This window comes from Carettochelys insculpta, chromosome 17 (assembly GCF_033958435.1).
Source record: "Carettochelys insculpta isolate YL-2023 chromosome 17, ASM3395843v1, whole genome shotgun sequence".
In the NCBI taxonomy this organism is placed as follows: domain Eukaryota; kingdom Metazoa; phylum Chordata; order Testudines; family Carettochelyidae; genus Carettochelys; species Carettochelys insculpta.
Genome location: NC_134153.1, coordinates 212,616 through 232,000, shown reverse-complemented (window position 1 = coordinate 232,000; position 19,385 = coordinate 212,616). Strand labels below are relative to the sequence as shown.

The following is a 19,385-nucleotide window of genomic DNA, read 5'->3' as shown; positions in this document are numbered from 1 at the left end:
GAAGTCCTGTGGCACCTTACAGACCTACAGCTATTTTGGAGCATAAGCTTTCATGGGCAAAGACCCACTTCTTCAGATGCATGAGTAGGGGGGTTTCAGAGAAGGATTTAAAGGGGGATCTCAGTAAAGGGGAGGGCCAGAGCCAACAAGGTCTATGCAGTCAGAGTGGATATGGTCCATTATTGGCAGTTAATGTGGAGTTGTGAACATCAAGAGAGGAGAAAGCAAGTCAGTTCAGTCTGGGGGAATGTGGCCCATTGTTAGATGCTAATGTGGAGGTGTGGACATCAAGAGTAGAGAAACTGCTTTTGTAAGGGGCCAGCCACTCCCGGTTTCTGTTTAATCCTTGATTGATGGAGTCAAATTTGCAAATGAATTGCAGCTCAGAATACTCAGAATGTCTGTACCTGGAGACCAAGCGTTAAAGAGCAGAATGAATGTTCCAGAGGAGGCACTGCCACCTGAGGTTGGCTGCACACTCAGTTTGTAGCGTCCGATGGCAGCATTAGCTGGACTGGAAATAGACACACTGATGGAGCGGGAATTGGTTGATTGTTGGACTGCGCTCCAGGTACTACTGCTTGCTGTGCTGGAGATGCCAAATAGAGCCCGGGTCTTAGCTTGCAGTGATGGTTTTGGCCCTTTCAAAGAGGATAAAGAACAGTGAGATTTCTCCTGCACTCTGAAACCACATACCAATTCTGTTTGATCCAGTCAAGACACAGGCCCCAGTGGGTGATTTTTACCATATGTTGCTGTGCTATAGAGCAGTGGTTCCCAAACTTTTTGGCATCACGCCCCCCCACCTCTCTTTACTGTCCTCTAATCGCACTTTAAACAAAAAATTAAATTTCTAATTTAAAATAAACACAAAATCTTGATATAAAATGTTATTTAAAATTAAAAATAAGCACAAATACTTTTTTCTTGGCCCCTTGCGGGTGTCTGGTGCAGCTCCAGCTGGGCAGCTGCCTGAGCCCTGTGCCCGCTGCCAGAACTGCCTGTGCCATCCACCCGCCCACCCAAGTCCTGTGCTGCCAAAGCCACCCTCCAAAGCCAACTGAGCCCACCAGCCTGCTAGCTGCCAGGGCCAGCTGCCTGCTCGCCCACCAGCTTCCTGAGCCCCGTGCTGTGGGGGCCAGACACCCACCTGCCAGCTGTCCCAGCTACCTGCCCGAGCTGTGAGCCAGCCGCCCAAGCTGCCTGCCTGAGCCCCACACTGCCAGGGTCACCCACCCACCCTCCAGCCTGACCCACCCAAGCCCCACACTGCCAGGGCCAGTCTCCCGAGTCCCACACGGCTGGGGCCACCCGCCCGCCTGCCTGCCAGCTGCTGGGGCCAGCTGCCCACTCACCTGCCAGCTGCCTGAGCCCTGTGCTGTCATGGCCAGCCACCCAAGCCCTGTGGGCTGCCTGCCTGAGCCCCACAAGTCCCCCTCCCAAGCTCCTCCCCTCCCCAAAGCCAGGTTCCACCAGCCCCCCACTCTTACCCCATCTCCATCCCCTTCCCCTGAGCCAGGCACCCCAGCCCCCCATCTAACCCCATGCTAGTCCTCCTTCCCCTCCCCTCCAACCCATACTCACTCACCTTTGCAGGAGGCAGCTAGCTCCATGTGGGTCTTCGCCAGCTGCCTGCTTTTTGTAGCAGCTGCGCCAGGTCGCCCACATAAAATGGAAGGGACTGAGAGCCGGAAGCAAAGGCCAGCTCTTTCTTGGGGTGGGGGAATGATGGCGGGGGCTGGGTTGCCTTGACCTGGAATTTCTTCAGACCTCCCCAGGGGGCGCGACCCCCAGTTTGGGAAACCATACTATAGACACATTGAAGCCAAATACCATTTAAGTGAGAGATACTCAATTAACAGAAAGCAGAGTTACTGGAGGTACTGCAGTTTTAACAATGCCTTTGAGAGCATGAATGTACCTGGGCATTATTTCCTCCTTCTGACAGGGTGAGTGGGCAGCTGCAAGCGAAGGCCATTGCCAGTCCATGAGAGCAGCAACCTTTTTGTGGGATGCACTGAAGTGGGGTCTTACCTGTTTCTGCAGTGAATGTGAAGCTCTCGCCAGTCCTTAGTTCTCTGTTGCAGTTCAGGATGATGGTGAAGGGCTGTCCTCTCCTCACAATGAGCTCTCTGCTGGAGTATTCAGCACTATGGTGTGCGCGTGCATTTTCTTGCTGCTGCCAGTTGATCTCTGTCAGTGTTAGATCTGTGAGAAGAAAGAAAAGAACTGAGGAGAAGCCCAAGGCCTTGTGTGGGTAGTGGAGTCTGCAGAGACTGACAGAAAAAGGCCTCAGGGATCTTCTCTGGAGTTGTGCATGTTTTAAGTGCTAGTTGCATGGGGCAATTGGAGGTAATTTGATGGGATGCATTTTAAATATTCTGCCTGCTTCCGTCAGTCAAAATACAATGGCCAGCTGTGGCAGGAAGTTGAAAATTTGAGATGTAAAGCAGGGTTATACAGAGGAAATTTCTTGGTTTCTGGGAAGGAAACAGAGGACTTAAAAACCTATAGAACTGAGTCTTGTTGCTGTACAGTAATCCCTCAAGATACGCGCATTCGAAATGCACATATCTTGTGTTTACACGAGACAGTGTGTTGGGGGCAGTGCTGTGGGCGGGGGTGGGGGGAATACCTGCACCTGGAAGCTGGCTGGGCAATGTCTGGCCAGCAGAGCCAGCCATGGGGTCCCTTGCTGCACGGGTCTGGGTGGGATGGGGAGAACAACCCCATGGCTGGAAGCTGACTGGGCGGCAACTGGCTGGCAGAGCCAGCCATGGAGTCCCCAGCTTGGGGGCAGGTGTCCCCCACGGCCCAGCACCTGGGAAGCAGCTGGACTACCAAACCAGTCCCCAGCAGCAGCCTCAGATAAGGCTGCCATTTGGTTCCCAACTCCCCTCCACTTGTGGGACCTGGGAAATGGACCAGCTCGTGGCTGGTCAGTTTCCCCGTTCCTGCCAGGGTCAGGGATCTGGGAACCAGGCTGCTGCACTGGCAGGACCTGGGAAACTGACCAGTCATGAGCTGGTCAGTTTCCTGGGTCCCACAAGTGGCAGGGAGACTGGAACAAGGCTGCCCCCTGGTTCCCAGCTCCCTGCCATTCTGGGAGCCAGGAAACTGACCAGCCCTGGTGAGCTGGTCAGTTCTGCAGCTCCTGCATGCTCCCCCGCCCAACGTGCATGAAAATTTGAGTTACGCAGGGGTTGCAAGAGCACAGCCCCCGCAGAACTTGGGGGTTTGCTGTATTTTAAAAGTGATGTGACTCACTTCTACAGCAACTCGGCCCTTGTGGCTTCGAAGAGCAGGAACTCAGCTCAGAGCTCTGGCACATCAAGACAAGGCACCTGTTTAGTCTTTGGGTCAAGTTTCACCTGGCCATCCAGAACCCTTATGAATTAGATCTGATTTCATTTAAGCATTAAGCAACAGGATGGCTGGGCCCCTGGGCAAGGTGGTGGTGGAGCAGGCAGTTCCCTGCTCTCTGATGGGGCAGGCCCTTGGGTGCATAGGGCTCCCTCATCCTTCTGTGAGCATATGCTAGGGCAACACGGAGCATTCTGGAGGAGGAAGTGTTTAGAAAGCCACTTACTCAACTATGGGCTATAGTTAATCCACACCACTGCTGGGTGTGATGTTGAGTCCCCATTTATAATACCAACAGACTCCAGTCATTGGCAAATGTGGTCTAACCTGGACCTCTGTAGCTAAATGAGTGAGCGTTTACCACATGAGCTGACAACTGCATGTAGAACAGACCCATTAATTTTTCTCTAAGTGACTTCAGTGCCACTAGCTGGAACAACATCCCACTCCCCGGAGATCTGTGGGTTACATTGGCACATCATTGCACAAGTGTTACACTGAGGAAATTGTGGGTTAGTGGTTATGTCCCTCTTGCTGCAATCTGTGGTAAGTGTTTTTCCTGTGCAATTTTAACACACACTCCCTCTGTTAACAAAGAGCTTTCTTAAGCATTTGTCACGGCTGTTTACTTAAGCAATATTTAATGAAGCAGATTAGTGGGGATGACAGAATTGCTGGGTCCCTGTGCAGCATGGAGGTGGGAGGACTGGCTCTGCACTTCCAGAAGGGGTAGGGCTCAGGCAGAAGAGGGTATCTAGGGGTAGCCAGCCCTTAGTTCCCCTCGGACTGTGTCCCCCACCCCAGTCCTGAGCACCTCTTGGAGTGTGCCGTCTGGGGCTTTGGACCCTGCTGCTGTTGCAGCACCAATGGTGGTGGCTAGGAGCCCCCCACCAGTTTGAATTGCTGGGACCCAGGGTGGTTGCCACCTTTTCTCCTTCATCAACAGGCCTGGAGCCAACATTTTGGTACCTGCCCATAACATACACCAGACCCCTTCCCAACCCTCCTGCTTCTCCATTCATTTCTTAGAGATGAACATTTAGATCAGGGTCTCAGACTCCTGAGGTTGGAGGTCTTTGGCTGAAATTGGGGCGTGTTTTTTAGATTTCTTCACAAGCCATAAGACCTAAAGTCTTCCTTTTCTAAAGAAAAAGGGATGCAGGGATGAAAACTAGGCTGGGAGTCTCTTCTAATACCACGCACCAACAAACAGGCATCCTCTCCTAAATCAGCGTGATCACAGTTGATAGTTTGTCATGGGTAGCAGTGAAGTTCCCAGATCTGGCTTAATTCTAATAATGTGGCTGTGGCTTTCTAGAATTTGTCAGGAGGCTTGTGTGTTGTTACTGGGTATTAACATGAATGTGGGAACCAGTCTTGTAATCACTGTCCTAAGTTTGCACCAAATCTTGGACCAAGTGAGGTGTCTAATGAAGGCTGGTTCACTGTGGCCCCTTCATGCCTATTCTCCTGCACCTTCCTCCTGTGCCTCTATCCCGTCCATGGTTCCCCTTTTACTCCTCGCTCCTGTGCCTCTACCACCTGTATTAAGCTCTCTTCACTCCTTCCCTCTGCACCTCCTGTGTCCCCAACCCCTGCACAGTTTTCCCTTCAGTTCTAGTCCCTGCACTTCCCTCTTGTACCTCTAATCCCTACACAGTTCCCCCAGCACCTCCCTGCTCGGAGGGGGCTAGAGGTTTGAGGGGTTCGGAACCAGGATTTGAAGTATGAGGAGGGGTTCCGGGCAGATGTTAGGGCTGGGGGGTGTTGCAGGAATCAGAGCAGGGGGCTGGTGATGCGGGAGGCTCAAGGCAGTGGTTTGGTGTGTAGGGGGATGCGGGAAGCAGGATGGGTATGTGGGCTTAGGGCAGAGAGGTGTAGAAGTCAGGACCAGGGGATTCCTAACAGAGCTGTTTGCTGTTCCCCTTCCTGTCCCTGTTAGGGAGTGAGAGGAAAGTGCACAACACCTGCTCTCTGCCCTCCCCAGTCAGGGGGAGAGGGAAATGCAACAAACTGGGCACTTTCCTGTGGCTCCCTGACAGGAAGAACTAGAGCAAAGCAGCATCCCCAGTGCAAGTCGCAGGGCAGGGGAGGAAGTGGGGAGGACACAACTTCACTCCTCCCTCAGATGGGGCTGTGGCCTTTCAGCAGTCCTGGACCAGAGGTGGGGGTGTGCCCTGAGCTAGTCCCTTTAAGCCTCCTGGCAGCCTGCTGCTTAGCACAGATGGTCCTGATTCATTGTTTGCCTGAAAAGCCCAGGCTCCAACACTGGCACAGAAGAATGAGACAGTGATTCATTCCCCCTCTGGGCTAGATTTCACTGCTGGGGCTCATAGAATGAACCCCCTTCTAGAGGTGCTTTTGCAAGGACCAGGCATGCATTGCAGAGTCCCTGCACCTACAGGATGGTATCTAGCCCCACATGTCAGCTCAGCACACAAACACACCTATCAACACAGGCTTGTAAAATCACAGAAGATAAGGGTTGCAAGAGACCTCAGGAGATCACCTAGTCCAACCCCTTGCTCAAAGTAGGACCAACCACAACTAAATCATTTCGGACAGGGCTTTGCTGAGCCTGGCCTTAAAACCCCCTAAGGATGAAGATTCCAGCACCTCCCTATGTAACCCATTCCAGTGTTCACCACTCTCCTAGTGAAATACCAAAACAAAAAGCAGCCCAGTAGCACTTTAAAGACTAGCAAAATGGTTTATTAGGTGAGCTTTCGTGGGACAGACCCACTTCTTCAGGCCACAGCCAGACCAGAACAGACTCAATATTTAAGGCACAGAGAACCAAAACCAGTAAGCAAGGAGGACAAATCAGAAAAAAATGATCAAGGTGAGCAAACCAGAGAGTGGAGGGGTGTCGGGGGAAGGTCAAGAATTAGATTAAGCCAAGAATGCAAACGAGCCCCTATAGTGACCCAGAAAATTCCTATCCCGGCTCAAACCACGTGTTAATGCGCCGAATTTGAATATAAAAGACAGCTTGGCTGTTTTTCTTTGAATAGCGGTGCGAAAATTTTTCTTCAGTAACACGTAAACTCTTAAAACAAAAAGCAGTCAAGTAGCACTTTAAAGACTAGCAAAACGGTTAAAGTGCTACTTGACTGCTTTTTGTTTTGATAATGTATAGACTAGCACGGCTTCCTCTCTGTAAACTCTTAAGTCATTGACAGAATGGCCCACTCCATTAAAATGTTGACTGACTGGTTTGTGGATCTGGAGTGTTTTGATGTCTGTTTTGTGCTCGTTGACCCTTTGTCTAAGGGAGTTAGAAGTCTGTCCAATATACAAAGCATCTGGGCATTGTTGGCACATGATGGCATATACGATGTTAGCAGAGGAGCATGAGAAAGTGCCCGTGATTCTGTGAGTAACCTGGTTAGGTCCAGTGGTGGTATTTCCAGAGAAGATATGTGGACAAAGCTGGCAGCGGGCTCTGTGTGTGTGTGTGTGCGTGCGTGCGCGCGCACCCACCCATATATGAGACCCAACCTGACCCGACCTGTGGGAGAGAGCAGGTTTGAGCAGAGCACAAGAGAGTATCAGGAACACCAGAAACCACAGTGGGACAGTGAGGCGCTTTAGCAGATCAAGAGTGGGGACTCGTGACTGCTGCAGCCTGGGGAAGGTACCAAGGGAAATCATCTGGGGATGTGGCCCAGGGAGAAGAGCTGCTGTGCCAAGGGCTCAGGGAGTCAGCTATTCCCACTAGTGGTCACATAGGCTACGTCTACACGTGAAGCCAACATCGAAATAGCTTATTTCGATGAATAACATCTACACGTCCTCCAGGGCTGGCAATGTCGATGTTCAACTTCGACGTTGCGCGGCACCACATCGAAATAGGCGCTGCAAGGGTACGTCTACACGCCAAAGTAGCACACATCGAAATAAGGGTGCCAGGCACAGCTGCAGACAGGATCACAGGGCAGACTCAACAGCAAGCCGCTCCCTTAAAGGGCCCCTCCCAGACACAGTTGCACTAAACAACACAAGATACACAGAGCTGACAACTGGTTGCAGACCCTGTGCCTGCAGCATAGATCCCCAGCTGCCGCAGAAGCAGCCAGAAGCCCTGGGCTAAGGGCTGCTGCCCATGGTGACCATAGAGCCCTGCAGGGGCTGGAGAGAGAGCATCTCTCAACCCCCCAGCTGATGGCCGCCATGGAGGACCCAGCAATTTCGACGTTGCGGGACGCGGATCGTCTACACAGTCCCTACTTTGACGTTGAACGTCGAAGTAGGGTGCTATTCTGATCCCCTCATGAGGTTAGCGACTTCGACGTCTCGCCGCCTAACGTCGAAGTTAACTTCGAAATAGCGCCCGACGCGTGTAGCCACGACGGGCGCTATTTCGAAGTTGGTGCCACTACTTCGAAGTAGCGTGCACGTGTAGACACAGCTATAGGGTCCCTGGACTGGAACCTGGCATGATAGGGTGGGCATAAGTTGGCCCAGCAGCCTGAATAGAGGCTAGAGGCCCAGGAATAGGACTGACTTTGTCACAGGAACGTAGACTTATTCAGTTGCTCTCAGAATATTTATTGAGAAACTTGTATTTTACTCACCAGCCATGGTTTCTTGCTGTTCTGCCACACGTGTTCTGTACCCTGGGTGGTTACTGTGCTGTATGATGAGGCTTCAAGCTGTGCTTGAAACACAATTTATAGACAAAATCTTGGGCAGGCCTCTCCTTCTGTGCAAACCAGTTAAGATTCAAATGAGGTGGGTGAGGCGCTCAGACCATTCATGTAAATTTTCAGATGACAATGCACTGTCTTATAGGCTTTAAAGTAATTAGAGTTATTCAAGATAGGAAGAAAAGCCGGGACAGTGGAAGCTGCAAATTACTTGTCCAGAGGAAACTGACTTAGTTACAGAGAAAAGAGCCCAGGTTTCAGGTATAGCGATGTGTCACTTCTAGAGAAGAGGAGTAATTTTTGAGTCACTAAGGAGTCATACCTTTACCCCATATTTTCCATGGGTAACTGTATCATTTATATGTTTTTCTTCTTGCTTTATGCTCAGAGCAGAGCTGCCAGAACTAAGGATGTCACTTCCTCCTGGATGAATCACTGGACCCTGTTGAACTGTGGTTTTCCTCTGCATTCAGAGTAGACTAGTGGCCATCAATCCCCCGTATTGCCACATCCCTGAAGAGTAAGTTCAGGTATGCTAGTGAGCACTTGCACAAAGCAGAATCAGTAGCAGAGAGGGAGCTGTGCTAGTGTATGTACTACCAAAAGAAAGCAGCAGTCCAGCCGCACCTTATAGACTAGCGCAATAATTTATTAGCTTTCGTGGGACAGACCCACTTCTTCAGCCCATAGCCAGACCAGAACAGACTCAATAGTTAAGGCACAGAGAACCAAAAACAGTAATCAAGGTGGCCAAATCAGAAAAATATGATCAAGGTGAGCAAATCAGGGAGCAGAGGGGCAGAAGGGGGGCAGGGGGAGTCAAGAATTAGATTAAAACAACAAGCAGCCCAGTAGCACCTTAAAGCCTAGCACAATGGTTTATTGGGTGAGCTTTCGTGGGACAGACCCACTTCTTCAGACCATTAGACAATTCTTCAGAATTAGATTGTTTGCAAAAGAGCCCCTATAGTGACCTATAAAATTCCCATCCCGGTTCACTGGGGCCTGCTGCTGTAGCAGTGGCCACATGGAGATGGTGCTCCTGACCCTGCTTCCCTCCAGATGGGTAAGGCCCAGCCCGCACAAGCACCCGAGCAGGGGTGCCCTACTGCTCTCTCACAACTCCCCCACCCCGTTGCTGGGGGGCCAGGAAAGCAGTCTCGCCTCCAGAAGCTCTTCCTGGGCCAAGCACAGGAGTCCCAGCCCCTCCACACCCACAGAGCAGGCTGCAGCCCAGTCCTGGCCCTTTCACTCCCACTGAGCTCCCTGCACTGGAGGTTCAGGCTGCGGTCCCCAGCCCCTTCCATCAGGCTGCTGGGGCGGGGTGAGTGGTCCCAGCTCTGGAGAGAAGGCGAAGCCACGAGGGAAAGAGGGCCAGAGAGTCTGGTCCCAGCTCTGGGGGGCAGGAGGTGATGGGGGCCCAGCTCCAGTACAGTAGTGAGGGAGTGGGCCTGAGAAAGGAGGGGTTCCAGGAAGGGAAGGGATCCCCCTCCCAGCAACCTCTCCAAAGCTGGGGCCAGCTGGATCAGCACCCCCACTCTAGGAAGAGTTCAGGCTGCAGTGGGGCCAGGCCAAATGTGGCAGCACAGCTCCAACCCCAAAGTTCCCCCTTGAAGCTGGGCCAGCGGCTGGTTCCCATGGCACCCCCTCCCCCCAGCTCCTCCAACTGGCTGACCATGGGGCTCGGCCCAGCACTCTAACCCACGCCGTACAGCCCCCATAATGAGTAGTCCTGGTGCATGTGGGGCCAGCTCTAGCCTACCCCGAGGTGGTGCCGCAGGAGTTCCGCACCCTGCTTGCCAAGTGAGTAGCGTCCTCAGGGTAGTGGCGCCTGGACGGACAGACAGATCACTGATGGACTGGCTGGGCCAGAGGGGCAGTGGGAGGGTGTTGGGACAGACAGATGGACAGGGCTAGGCTGTGGTGCCGGGGGGATGGATGGACTGGTTGGGCTGGAGGGGGAGTGAGGAGTTATCATGACAGACGGACAGGCTGAGCTGGAGGGTCAGTGGGGGCTTTGAGACAGACATATGGAGAAGCTGGGCTAGAGGGCTACGTGTACACATGAAGCCTACATCGAAGTAGCCTATTTCGATGTGTCGACATCGAAATAGGCTATTTCGATGAATAACGTCTACACGTCCTCCAGGGCTGGCAACGTCGATGTTCAACATCGACGTTGGGCAGCACCACATCGAAATAGGCGCAGCGAGGGAACGTCTACACGCCACAGTAGCACACATCGAAATAAGGGTGCCAGGCACAGCTGCAGACAGGGTCACAGGGCGGACTCAACGGCTACGTCTACACATGCACGCTACATCGAAATAGCTAATTTCGAAGTAGCGACATCGAAATAGCCTATTTCGATGAATAACGTCTACACGTCCTCCAGGGCCGGCAACGTCGATGTTCAACTTCGACGTTGCTCAGCCCAACATCGAAATAGGCGCAGCGAGGGAATGTCTACACGCCAAAGTAGCACACATCGAAATAAGGGAGCCAGGCACAGCTGCAGACAGGGTCACGGGGCGGACTCAACAGCAAGTCGCTCCCTTAAAGGGCCCCTCCCAGACACACTTTCATTAAACAGTGCAAGATACACAGAGCCAACAACTAGTTGCAGACCCTGTATATGCAGCACGGACCCCCAGCTGCAGCAGCAGCAGCCAGAAGCCCTGGGCTAAGGGCTGCTGCCCACGGTGACCACAGAGCCCCGCAAGGGCTGGAGAGAGAGTATCTCTCAACCCCCCAGCTGATGGCCGCCATGGCGGACCCCGCTATTTCGATGTTGCGGGACGCGGATCGTCTACACGTCCCTACTTCGATGTTGAACGTCGAAGTAGGGCGCTATTCCCATCCCCTCATGGGGTTAGCGACTTCGACGTCTCGCCGCCTAACGTCGATTTCAACTTCGAAATAGCGCCCAACACGTGTAGCCGCGACGGGCGCTATTTCGAAGTTACTGCCGCTACTTCGAAGTAGCGTGCACGTGTAGACGCAGCCAACAGCAAGCCGCTCCCTTAAAGGGCCCCTCCCAGACACACTTGCACTAAACACCACAAGATCCACAGAGCCGACAACGAGTTGCAGACCCTGTGCATGCAGCATGAATCCCCCGCTGCAGCAGCAGCAGCCAGAAGCCCTGGGCTAAGGGCTGCTGCACACGGTGACCATAGAGCCCCGCAGGGGCTGGAGAGAGAGCATCTCTCAACCCCCCAGCTGATAGCTGCCATGGAGGACCCCACAGTTTCGACGTTGCGGGACGCGGATCGTCTACACGGTCCCTACTTCGACGTTGAATGTCGAAGTAGGGCGCTATTCCGATCCCCTCATGAGGTTAGCGACTTCGACGTCTCTCTGCCTAACGTCGAAGTTAACTTCGAAATAGCGCCCAACAAGTGTAGCCATGACAGGCGCTATTTCGAAGTTAGTGCCGCTACTCCGAAGTAGCGTGCACGTGTAGACACAGCTGAGGGGTGCGTGGGGAGATTGGTTCTAAGGCTGAGGATGGTTTGGGGCTGTGGGGGGGTCTAAGGCTGTTGAGGGTTTAAGCCTGGGACAGGGGGTTGTTGGAGGTTGTGACTTGGGGCTATTCTATGTTTGGCCCCCCAGAACAAGTGAAAAATTGCCTTGGGGCCACTAGTGAGAAAAGGTTGGACACCCCTGGGTTAGGGCCAGTGTCAGTCTCCCTGGTTTACCCTGCAGTCGTGCACAGCGCTGCAGCCCAGACAGCCCCCGCCCCACCCCTCCGAAGACGTGGCCAGCCCTGCCCTCTGCTCACTTTGGAACTGGGCCCATGGGCCTGGCATCCTAGGGCTGTGGGCCTCCCGCCCTTCCCTCCAGCTCACCCTGGGCCCAGACCCAGCACCATGGCCCAGCCCTGGCCCCCGCAGCTCCCCATCCCTGAGCTGAGGTTGGAGCTGCGTCCCCGAGCTTGCCTTGGGGCTGAGCTGAGGGGCACAGGCCAACCCAAGCCCCAAACGGCAACCCCTCCCTTCCCTTCCGCTGGGGCTGTGGCCAGCCCCCCGCAATAAAAGCCACTCTGTCTGAGGTCTCTCTGCTCCACTGGCTCATCCTGGGGTTGAGCCAAGAACTGTGGTCTGCGCCCCCACCCCAGGAGCCCAGCTTGCCCTGGGACTGTGAAAAGGTCCCTCCCCTTCAGGAGCTAAGGCTGGGGGTGCAGAAGCCCGTCTGGTCCAGACCGTGTTCGTCTGTATTCTATCAAAACAAAACAGCAGTCCAGTAGCACTTTAAAGACTAACCAAATAATTTATTCGGTGATGAGCTTTCGTGGGTCAGATCCACTTCTTCAGATCTGAGTCTCTTCCTCCCAGTCACTCAGGAGATGCTGTCCAACACAAAGGGCTGCTTGAATTTCCCACCATGCTCAAACCAGCACAGGTGGGGCAGGATCATGTGGCTTGCCATGGTTGCGTCAAGCCCAGCATGCAAACCTGGCACAGTGACTCCCTCCCACCTCAGGTGCTCCAGGGTGTCTGCTCCCCTCCCTGGGCTTTCAGCTGCTCCCAGCTCAAATCAGTCACTTCCCTTTGCACAGCCCTTACGTCGGGAATGTGGCAGCAGGAATGCAATGCTGCTGAAGGCTGGGAGGAATGTGTCTCCCAGAGGTCATCTGCATGAGAATGCAAAGGGCTGCATAGCCGTGTCTACACGTGCACGCTACTTCGAAGTAGCGGCACTAACTTCGAAATAGCGCCCGTCACGGCTACACGTGTTGGGCGCTATTTCAATGTTAACGTCGACGTTAGTCGGCGAGACGTCGAAGTCGCTAACCCCACGAGGGGATGGGAATAGCGCCCTACTTCGACGTTCAATGTCAAAGTAGGGACCGTGTAGTCGTTGCGCGTCCCGCAACTTCAAAATAGCGGGGTCCGCCATGGCGGCCATCAGCTGAGGGGTTGAGAGACTCTCTCTCTCCAGCCCCTGCGGGGCTCTATGGTCACCGTGTGCAGCAGCCCTTAGCCCAGGGTTTCTGGCTGCTGCTGCGGCAGCTGGGGATCCATGCTGCATGCACAGGGTCTGCAACCAGTTGTTGGCTCTATGTATCTTGTGTTGTTTAGTGCAACTGTGTCTGGGAGGGGCCCTTTAAGGGAGCGGCTGGCTGTTGAGTCCACCCTGTGACCCTGTCTGCAGCTGTGCCTGGCACCCTTATTTCGATGTGTGCTACTTTAGTGTGTAGACGTTCCCTCGCAGCGCCTATTTCGATGTGGTGCTGCGCAATGTTGATGTTGAACATCGACGTTGCCAGCCCTGGAGGACGTGTAGACGTTATTCATCGAAATAACCTATTTCGATATCGCCACATCAAAATAGGCTACTTCGATGTAGGCTTCACGTGTAGATGTTGCTCATGTGTGATACTGAGGCTGGGAGGAATGTGTCTCCCAGAGATCATTTGCATGAGAATGCAAAGGTGTGCATGTGTGATACCTTTCAGGCAAAGCCTAATGGGTAGCAAGTAAGCCATGAGATTCGGTCTATTGTAAACACGTTGTTGTAAAATCACAATTTAAGCTGGCACTCAGTGAGGGAGTTGTGAGATCTCACCAATGCTCTGGGTTGTTGTGGGGGACAGGGCAGTCGCCACAGCTGCATAAGACATTGATTACACAGGGCTCCCTGGTTTAAAGCATTGTAAAGTTGGAGGGGGTATTGGTTGAGTTAGTTTGCTGAGTGCCTTGGTCCTATAGCCACAAGCCTGGCTTGACTAGCCCTCCCCACCTGTTGGAAGGTAGAGCTGGATGCTAGGGTGGTCATGAGACCCTACACTAGAGCTGTTAAGTGCTGAAATTACAGAGTGGTAGCTGAGGCCATGTAGAGCTAAAATCACAGGGTTCTGCCTCAGGGTGATCCCAAGCAGTGTGGTTGGTAAAGGAGCAGTGGATGATGGTGGGCAGCTGGTAGGTGCGATGGTGGTGGGCGGCCAGTAGGAGGAGCAGCAGACAACAGCGGGTGGCTGGTAGGAGCAGCGGTGGATGGCAGCGACTGGTGGGTGGCTGGTAGGAGGAGTAGCCAGCAGCCATCAGGTGGCAGCAAGGGGAGGCTGCAGACAAGTGGACAGCTAGTACTGCCCTGGTGATGTATCTGTGGGCTCTGGGTTTGGGACTGCAGCCTCAGTACACCCTGTAACTGTGTGTGGGGTAAAGGGCCAAGAGCCCCAGCAAGAGACTGGGTTCTACTGCATATGGGGATGGGATCTTGTTAAAGGGGTTTGTCTCTTCTTTGCTTAGGTTTACTGCATCTGTCACTGTAACCTTGGGGTAGGATATGGTCATTAAATAGGCTGTTTCTATCTTAGGCTTGTCACTTGATAGCGAGATCAACAAGTGCATTGGAAAAGCCGCCACAACATTCTCCAGGCTGACGAAGGGAGCAGGGGCTCACAATAAGCTCACTGTACACACCACAGTGCAGGTCTACACAGCCTGTGTTTTGAGCACACTGCTGTACGCCAGTGAAACATGGACTTTGCGCTCAAAACAAGAGCAGCGGCTCAACACATTCCACATGCGCTGCCTTAGGCGCATACTCGGCATCTCATGGCAGGACAAGGTCCCCAGTAGCGCAGTGCTTGAGAGGACAGGCACCGCCTCCATGTTGACCCTTCTCAAACAGAGGCGTATGCGCTGGCTGGGCCATGTCGCACGCATGATGGATGGCCGAATACCGCAGGACCTCCTCTTCGGCGAACGGGCATCTGGAAAGAGGCCGAAAGGGCGACCTAAATTGCGCTACAAGGACACGTGTACGCGTGACCTCAGTGCTCTATCAGTGCGAACACCTGGCATTCGCTCGCCTCAGACAGGCACGCCTGGAAACAGGGAGTGAAGGAAGCTCTTGTTATGTATGGAACTACCTTGGTGAAGGAAGCGGAAGACAGGAGAGCCCTCAGGAAGATCCGTGCCCGTGATACCAGAGCGACATCTGCCTCCTGCTGCTCACAGTGCGGAAAGGACGGCCACTCCCGCATTGGATTGCACAGCCACAGAAGATGCTGCTCAAATCAGTCCAACTGGGGCGCAAACCCCTGATCCCTCGGGATCGAAGGATGCCTACAACTACTACTACTGTCTTAGACTCTGTGCTTGCGAGCCGGGGAGAACCGTCTTACAGGCTCCCAGCAAGTGGGGTGAAATAGTCCCAGGCCACTGGGTGGGGGCTCGAGCTGGTTGGTTGTATCCTTGACAGGAAACCCCCCAGGAGCTGAACCCGGCCCTTCTAGCAGGCACCTGGCATTAATAGCAGGGTTACACTGAAAATAAGCAACCAGGTGGCAGCAGGGAGCAGCGGGAGAGGCAGTCACCTCAGGCAGGTAAATCCTGGGTTTGGCGCTGATAACTGTTGGGGGTGCAGGGGTGGTTTGGGGATGGGGGGTTAAGCCTGGGGATGGGGGTGCAGTTTGCAGGATGGGGGGTGGGTAAAGGTTGAGGATAGGATTTGGTGGATTTGGGGGCTGAAATGGGTAAAGCCTGGAGATGGGGTAACAACTTTCTAACTGGCACAAATCGTTGTGCGTGCGCTGTTCTGAAATAGGGTGACAAGAAGTAGGGGCTGATGTTATTTATTAAGGACTGTCTCACTCCTGTGCATGGTGGCTCTTGAAGTATTGATTTTGTAACTGAATTTGAAAAAAATGGCTCTTCTTGCTATTTTGGTTGCAGACCCCTGGGCTCGGGGCATGTAGAACATGGTGCTGTATCCCTGCCCCCACCCCATCCCCGGCTAAAACTGTTCATGGAGCTGTGCTCCAGGAGCTTATCTAGTTCTTATTGTTTCAGTTTTGTCCTCCACAAAAATCCTCTGGCAATAGGTGCATCTACAGTAGCAAGTACATTTGAAATCCAGGTCAGAAGATGGAGTTGTTTCGAAAGAACCTGCGGAGCGTCTGCACTGACACGGTGCCCTTTTGAAATGAACTTCGAAAGAGCTCCTCTGTTTCCGTTCTTTCGCAGTCGGTCCTCCCTTCCCGGCATGGGAAGAGCACCCTCCTTTGAAAGACTATTTCGAAAGAGAGCAAGTGCAGACACTCCTCAGCCTGCTCTTTCGAAAGAGAGTCCTCCATGGCTGCCATCAGCTGGCAGGTGGTGGCGCTGCTGACAGCACAAGCGGAGCTCTATGGCTCCAGCGTCCAGCCACGTCTAAGGACACAGACTCCCAGAAACGCTCAGGCAGGAAGCCGAGAGCGTGCAGGCAGCAGGGAGCCCACGCTGCTGCCCAGCCAGCCAGCAATCGCGGTGCTCCAGCCAGCCAAATGCCCTCCTCGGCACCATGGCCAGCGCTCCTCATCCCCGCCTACCCCAGGGCCCCTCCCAAGGAAACTGGGGAGCCCCTCTTGGATGGACGCTGAGCTGGGGGACCTCCTTGTCCTCTGGGCAGAGGTTCTGCATCAGATGCGAGTCCCGTGCAGGAAAGCGGCAGCATTCAGTGCCTTGCCACGGGCCTCACTGGCCAGGGTCACCCCACCCCGACCCCGGACCAGGTGAGGTCCAAGGTGAAGGAGCTGCACCAGGGATATGGCGGGGCCCAGGACATGGCCGGGTGGTCAGGGGCAGCGCCCACAAGCTGCCCCTACTATCGAGAACTGGATTGCCTCCTTGGGCCCAAGCAGGTGGGACCCCCAGCCATGCTGCTGGACACTGCAGTCCTGGGGAGAGAGCAGGAGCCCAAGACAGGGACCAAGGGGGAGGCCTGTCCCAGACCTGCGGCCGGCACCAGGCGCCCATGGAGGCTCAATGCCACCAGTGATGATGAGGGCTTAAGCAAGGGGACCCTCATCATCGACATCCCATCCGGGCCGTCCAGCTGGGCCCCATCCACCCTTACCTCACCTGAGTTCCTGGAGGGACCAACAGGTAGGTGGCCCACATATCAGCCACCCCAGGAACTGGGGAGGGGTTCGGTACCACCCTGGGTGGCTTCAGCCCTCCCATGTGCCCACCACCCCGGGGCCTGTGGACCCTGGACGGCCACGTTCCCTGGGCCTGGGCGGGGGGCTGATGCGCAGCACTCAGCACCACAAGTACCACAGGTCGGCTGCCTGTGGAGGGACTGGGGGGCTTGAGACAGCCCATGCCCTTGGCACCCATGTAGGGAATCTCAGGACATGGGCATCACAGGGCACCTGGTGGCGGGGGGCACAAGGTTCTGTGCCTGGGACTAATGTCCCCTCCACCCCCCTCTCTCCCCTTTTGGCTCCACAGCTCCTGTAGCCAGTGGCCGGACCAGCCCGACCACCGAGGGCGAGGGGAAGCAGCCCAGACCCCATGCACCCCTGCGCGGGCTCACCACCAGGCTGTCTGCCGGCAGCACTGCGGTGGGGAGGAGGAAGCAGGGGATGCTGTCCACACCACAGCACTGCAGGATCTTTCCGGCCTGCTGCGGAGTAGCTGGCCATGGAGCGGCAGGCCTGGGACTGGGTGGCGGCCACCCTGGACACCCTGACCCAAGCCGTGGCCGGCTGCCTGGCCCTGAGTGCTGCCCCGTCATCGCCCACTCCCGCAGACGCCCTTCCTGCCCCCAGCCCAACGTCCCCCGTCCACCCACTACCAACCCTCCCACCTCCTTCCCTCCGACCTCCCCAGTCGGTCTCCCCCCTCCCAACCTGCCCCCCTCCCCAGTCCAGCCTCTTACCCCACCCCCCGCAGTGAACAGCCCCCGCCCCCGCAAATGCCCGACCTCACTGTTCTGGTCTCGACCCATGTGCCCCGGCTGACCTCATCGAGCTGCTGGCCAGGGCTGGGCAGGAGGAGGCCAGGGCTTCCTCCCCGTGCTCCCTCCTTGCTGACCCTACAGAGCCCACAGAGGTCTCATCCCAGCTGCACCCCTGCCTGCCCATGAGGCTGGCCCCGGCCCTACCCTGGCCCAGTCCCCGGACACGGGGGGGATGGGCAGAGCATGGGCAACAGGGATCATGGCCCATCGAGCCCCCGGAGGGCTGACGCTGCCCCCTCCATGGAGGCCCCCCAGGCTCCCAGGAAGCCCACCTGGGTCTGATCCGTCCCTTTAAATAGTCACCCCCAGCCCCCATTACCCATTCCACCTCCCTGTCGACAGCCCCCCCGTAAATAGTTGTCTAAAAGAGTTGGAGATGGTTATTTCAATTAAAGAGTTTATTTTTGTGTTCTACCCTATGTCCCCTGTGCATGCATGGTGGGGGGTGTGTGTGTGTGTGTGTGTGTGTGCGTGCACAGGATGGTAGTGTGTGTCCATGTGTGTGTGTGCGTGTCTGTGTGCATGTGCTGGATGGTGGTGTGTGTGTGTGTGTGTGTGTTTGCGGGGGGGGTCACTGTTGCCCCCCACTCAAAGGCCTGGCACAGGGCCTCCTGGATCCACACCCCATCCTGCTGGGCCAGGCAGCATGGGGCAGCGGGGGGCTGCTCGTACCTGCATCCTGGCGCGGGCCCCCCCCCCCCCGCACGCGTGGCTTGTTCTTGGCGTCAACGAGGTTCTGCAGGGTGCAGCAGGCCCCAACCCCTGCTGGGACGTTGGCCAGGCTCACCTCCAGCCTCATGTGGAGGCACCTAAAGTGCCTCTTGAGGCGGCTGAACGCCCACTCCACAGTATTGCGGGCCTGGTTCAGCCGCTCCTTAAAATGGTCCTGGCTCAGCTGGATGTGCCCCATGTATGGTCTCATGAGCCAGGCCTGCAGGGATTGGGCCTCATCCACCACAATACATGTGTAGGGAATGTGGCAGAAGGAACCCAATGCTGCTGAAGGCTGGGAGGAATGTGTCTCCCAGAGATCATCTGCATGAGGATGCAAAGGGCTGCATGTGTGATACTTTTTCAGGCAAAGCCTAATGGGCAGCAAGTCAGCCATGAGATTTGGTCTATTGTAAACATGTAGTTGTAAAATCACAATTTAAGCTGACACTTAATGCGGGAGTTGTGAGATCTCACCAATGCTCTGGGTTGTTGTGGGGGACAGGGCAGTCGCCTTAGCTGTGTAAGACATTGATTACACAGGGCTCCCTGGTTTAAAGCATTGTGAAAAAGAAGGGGGAGGGGCACTGGTTGAGCCAACTTGCTGAGTGCCTTGGCCCTGCCTATGCCTTGGCCATACAGCTATAAGCCTGGCTTGACTAACCCTCCCCACCTGTTGAAAGATAGAGCTGGATACTAGGGTGTTTGTGAAACCCCATATGAGAGATACCAGGAGCTGAAATCACAGAATAGCAGCTGAGGCTGTGCAGAGCTGAAATCACAGGGTTCTGCCTTAGGGTGATCCCAAGCAGTGGGGTTGGGAGTGATGACGGCAGGCAGCTGGTAGGCGCGGCGGTGCACGAGGGTGGGCAGCTGGTAGGAGGAACGACGGCGGGCGGCTGGTAGGAGGAGCGGTGGCGGACGACG

At 55.0% G+C, this 19,385-nt stretch overlaps 1 protein-coding gene across 1 annotated transcript in view; it reads right to left on the bottom strand.

The window, feature by feature from the left end:
* LOC142022365 (protein-glutamine gamma-glutamyltransferase E-like) overlaps positions 1 to 18,657 on the bottom strand; it is a 39,561-nt gene extending 20,904 nt beyond the window's left edge. The window contains exons 1-3 of the mRNA XM_075012131.1: positions 18,420 to 18,657; positions 2,035 to 2,229; positions 408 to 641 (exon numbers count right to left, since the gene is read on the bottom strand). Coding sequence (XP_074868232.1) covers positions 408 to 641; positions 2,035 to 2,229; positions 18,420 to 18,657 — 667 coding nt within the window. The remainder of the gene's footprint in view (positions 1 to 407; positions 642 to 2,034; positions 2,230 to 18,419) is intronic.
* Positions 18,658 to 19,385: the final 728 nt, after the last annotated feature.